At 39.5% G+C, this 2,703-nt stretch overlaps 1 protein-coding gene across 1 annotated transcript in view; it reads right to left on the bottom strand.

Annotated features, from left to right (window-relative positions):
• Nucleotides 1-647: 647 nt before the first annotated feature.
• The window catches only part of LOC147468129 (uncharacterized), a 2,678-nt gene continuing 622 nt past the window's right edge, over nt 648-2,703 (bottom strand). The window contains exons 1-3 of the mRNA XM_086554663.1: nt 2,168-2,703; nt 1,611-1,748; nt 648-937 (exon numbers count right to left, since the gene is read on the bottom strand). The exon at nt 2,168-2,703 is cut by the window's right edge and continues 622 nt beyond it. Of these exons, the coding sequence (XP_086410789.1) occupies nt 803-937; nt 1,611-1,748; nt 2,168-2,703 (809 nt within the window). The 3' untranslated portion in view covers nt 648-802. The remainder of the gene's footprint in view (nt 938-1,610; nt 1,749-2,167) is intronic.

Below are 2,703 nucleotides of genomic sequence, written 5' to 3'. Positions count from 1 at the left end.
CCTTTAAAAAATCCTAAAATCCGAATAGCCATTGTCATGAAATTCTAACGGTGACAAAAACAAGACTTTAAATACGTAAATTCCTGAACGAGTAATAGTTTAGGATTTTAAATTTTCTTTTAGTTTTATTGCGATAAATGTTATTTGTTTTTGTAAAAGTCTATAATCTAGTTATAATTTTCCACTATATATATAATATTATACATATATAATATTATATATAATTATGATTTAATTATACATATAATATCATCATATGTCTATAATCTGGTTATAATTTTCTCAACTCTTTCTTTTAACAAAAATCGAAAGAAAACGCAGAAAAATACGATTCCGAGAAATGGGCCTTTAAAGTTTTTTGACCTGACCTTTGCACCTTTATTTCGCGCGGTTTCTTTCTTTCTCTTGACGCTGTGTGTTTGTATGTATATATATATATATATATATATATATATATATATATATATATATATATATATATGTATAGATAGATAGATAGATAGATAGATAGATAGATAGATAGATATAGATAGAGAGAGAAAGAGAGAGACTTCCATTCAGATACCGAATTTAATCAAAGATACACTATCATTACCTGCAAAAATTCTAATCAATTTGCAATTTGATAAGACTGCAACAGTCACTTTTTAAACTAAATATTGCAGGTACGTTAATGCACTTGTCCTGGTGCCAGTCTCATTTTTACTCGGACTGAAAATAACTTTTGATATGTGCGTTTGTGTACACAGACGTTCGCATGTATGTACACAAAAAAGTCTTAAAGCATCCCGGCGCCACAGGGTCAAGGGCAGGCCTGTGTCTCCAGCGGGGATGACCGCCGCATGACCTGGTCGACGAGCACGGCGTAGGACATGGTGAAGCCCAGCACAGTGACCAGCAGCCCGTAGCTCACGTGATAATCCCCGAAGGTGACCACCTGCAAGGGAAGTGTAAGGGGAAGGTTTAAGAGGGTACAATGATGATGATGATGATGATGATCACGATAATGATGATGATAAGGATAATTATTATCATTAGCATTACCGTTTGTATCATATCATTATTACTGTAATCACTGTTATTATCATCATTATTAGTTATCAGTATTGATGTTATAATTACTATTATTTTTGATTTTGTTATTATTTTAAAGATGATAATAATCATCATCATCATTAGTAGTATTGCTACTTTTTCGTTATCACTGATATCCTTATCCTCCTCCTCTGAGATCATCATCCTCATTATCAACATCACTTGATAGAAGCCATTGTCAAAAGGCAATCGAAAAGGGCAAGAGCGGAAAGAAATGTAAACTACTAAACACGGTGAAGCGACATTGCATTTTGACAAAGCAATGGATATTTCAATAACTCTCAGATCTATTTTTCTAACTGTACGTCATGGCTCTAACAATTTAGTAGCGGTAGTTATTTTCTCAGTCTACTCGAATAACAATACATATTCAAAATGGGTAAGCATTCGTTTGAATCCCTTAGAATGACTTCTCCGCTTCATTCCTAGAGATATATAGCCAGACACCCCTTTATATTTATGAGCATATTTATGAGCTCGTTTTCCCATTATTTACCCTGGAGAAAACACTGCACCTGCGGAGGCGCTTCCCGTAGATTTTCTCGTAGTGCAAGGAGGTGTTGGTAGGCCTGTGCTTCTTCGCTCGAGTGCTCCCATCCGCGCGCCTGCCTAGCTCGCACCTCCTCCTTCAGTGTCTGCATCAGCCTGTCATACTGACGGCAGAATGGCCAGAGTTATCGGCAATGTCTCAGTTTCCTTTTACAAGTGACTCTCTATCTCAGTCTATCTCAACCTTCCTCCCAGCATTAAATTAATCGTATTTCACCCACTTAGATAACAACAAGTTTGTTTTTTTTAATATCTAAGAAAATGGATCAGTGCCTTAAGCCAGATTTCAAAATATGACATTATTGGTACAACATAAAGACAAATAGCATTGCACTCCATATCATAATCAGTCCTGCCACTCCTATCCTCCCCTTCATCAAGAAGCTCTTGAATATCGTCCGAATCACTGGATTAGGCAGTGCACCGTGTAACTTGCTCTATCACGAATAAGGACATCACGAAATTGCATTGCCTGTGAAATATCTCGGAACAAATTAGAACTAACGGGACAACAGCACTGTACCTCATTCGTAAGCTTAGCGCTACCATGGCAGAGCGCCACCATGATGCTGATGTCGGTGGCCAGAGGTTCGACGTAAATGATCATGTTGAAGCCCTGGAGAACCTTGGCCACGCACACGATGGCGCTCATGACGACCACCAGCATGTTCATTCCTAGGGTGTAGCGGAGGAATCCCCCGCTCAGCTGCCCGAAGATGTCTTGCAGTTTGTCTGCATAGATGGTCACCTCTCGGATCTTCTGCGCATCCCACGAAGAGGCGCTCTTTGCGCAGAATTCGGCGAGGGATCGGTATACCTTGGTCAGCCACCGGATGAAAATGAGAGAAAATACGGTCGTGAGGCAAGGGAGCGTGAGGTAAAAGAACATCAACGCGAAAAACGGCCACTCCTTCTTCAAGGTTTCGACGTTGATAAGCCTTGTGAACCCCACGAACCAGAAGGCGAGGCAGAAAAACACGGAGATCAGAATGGTGGCCAGGGGCAGCCAGTGGAAAAGTCGCTCGGGATATATCTGCTTCACCTGAAACAAATCGTTTT

This window comes from Penaeus japonicus, unplaced genomic scaffold, assembly GCF_977035675.1.
Source record: "Penaeus japonicus unplaced genomic scaffold, GWHDUDI00000001_assembly GWHDUDI00000030, whole genome shotgun sequence".
NCBI classification, from domain to species: domain Eukaryota; kingdom Metazoa; phylum Arthropoda; class Malacostraca; order Decapoda; family Penaeidae; genus Penaeus; species Penaeus japonicus.
The sequence above is the reverse complement of the archived record's forward strand: the minus strand, read 5'-3'. Positions and strand labels throughout refer to the sequence as shown.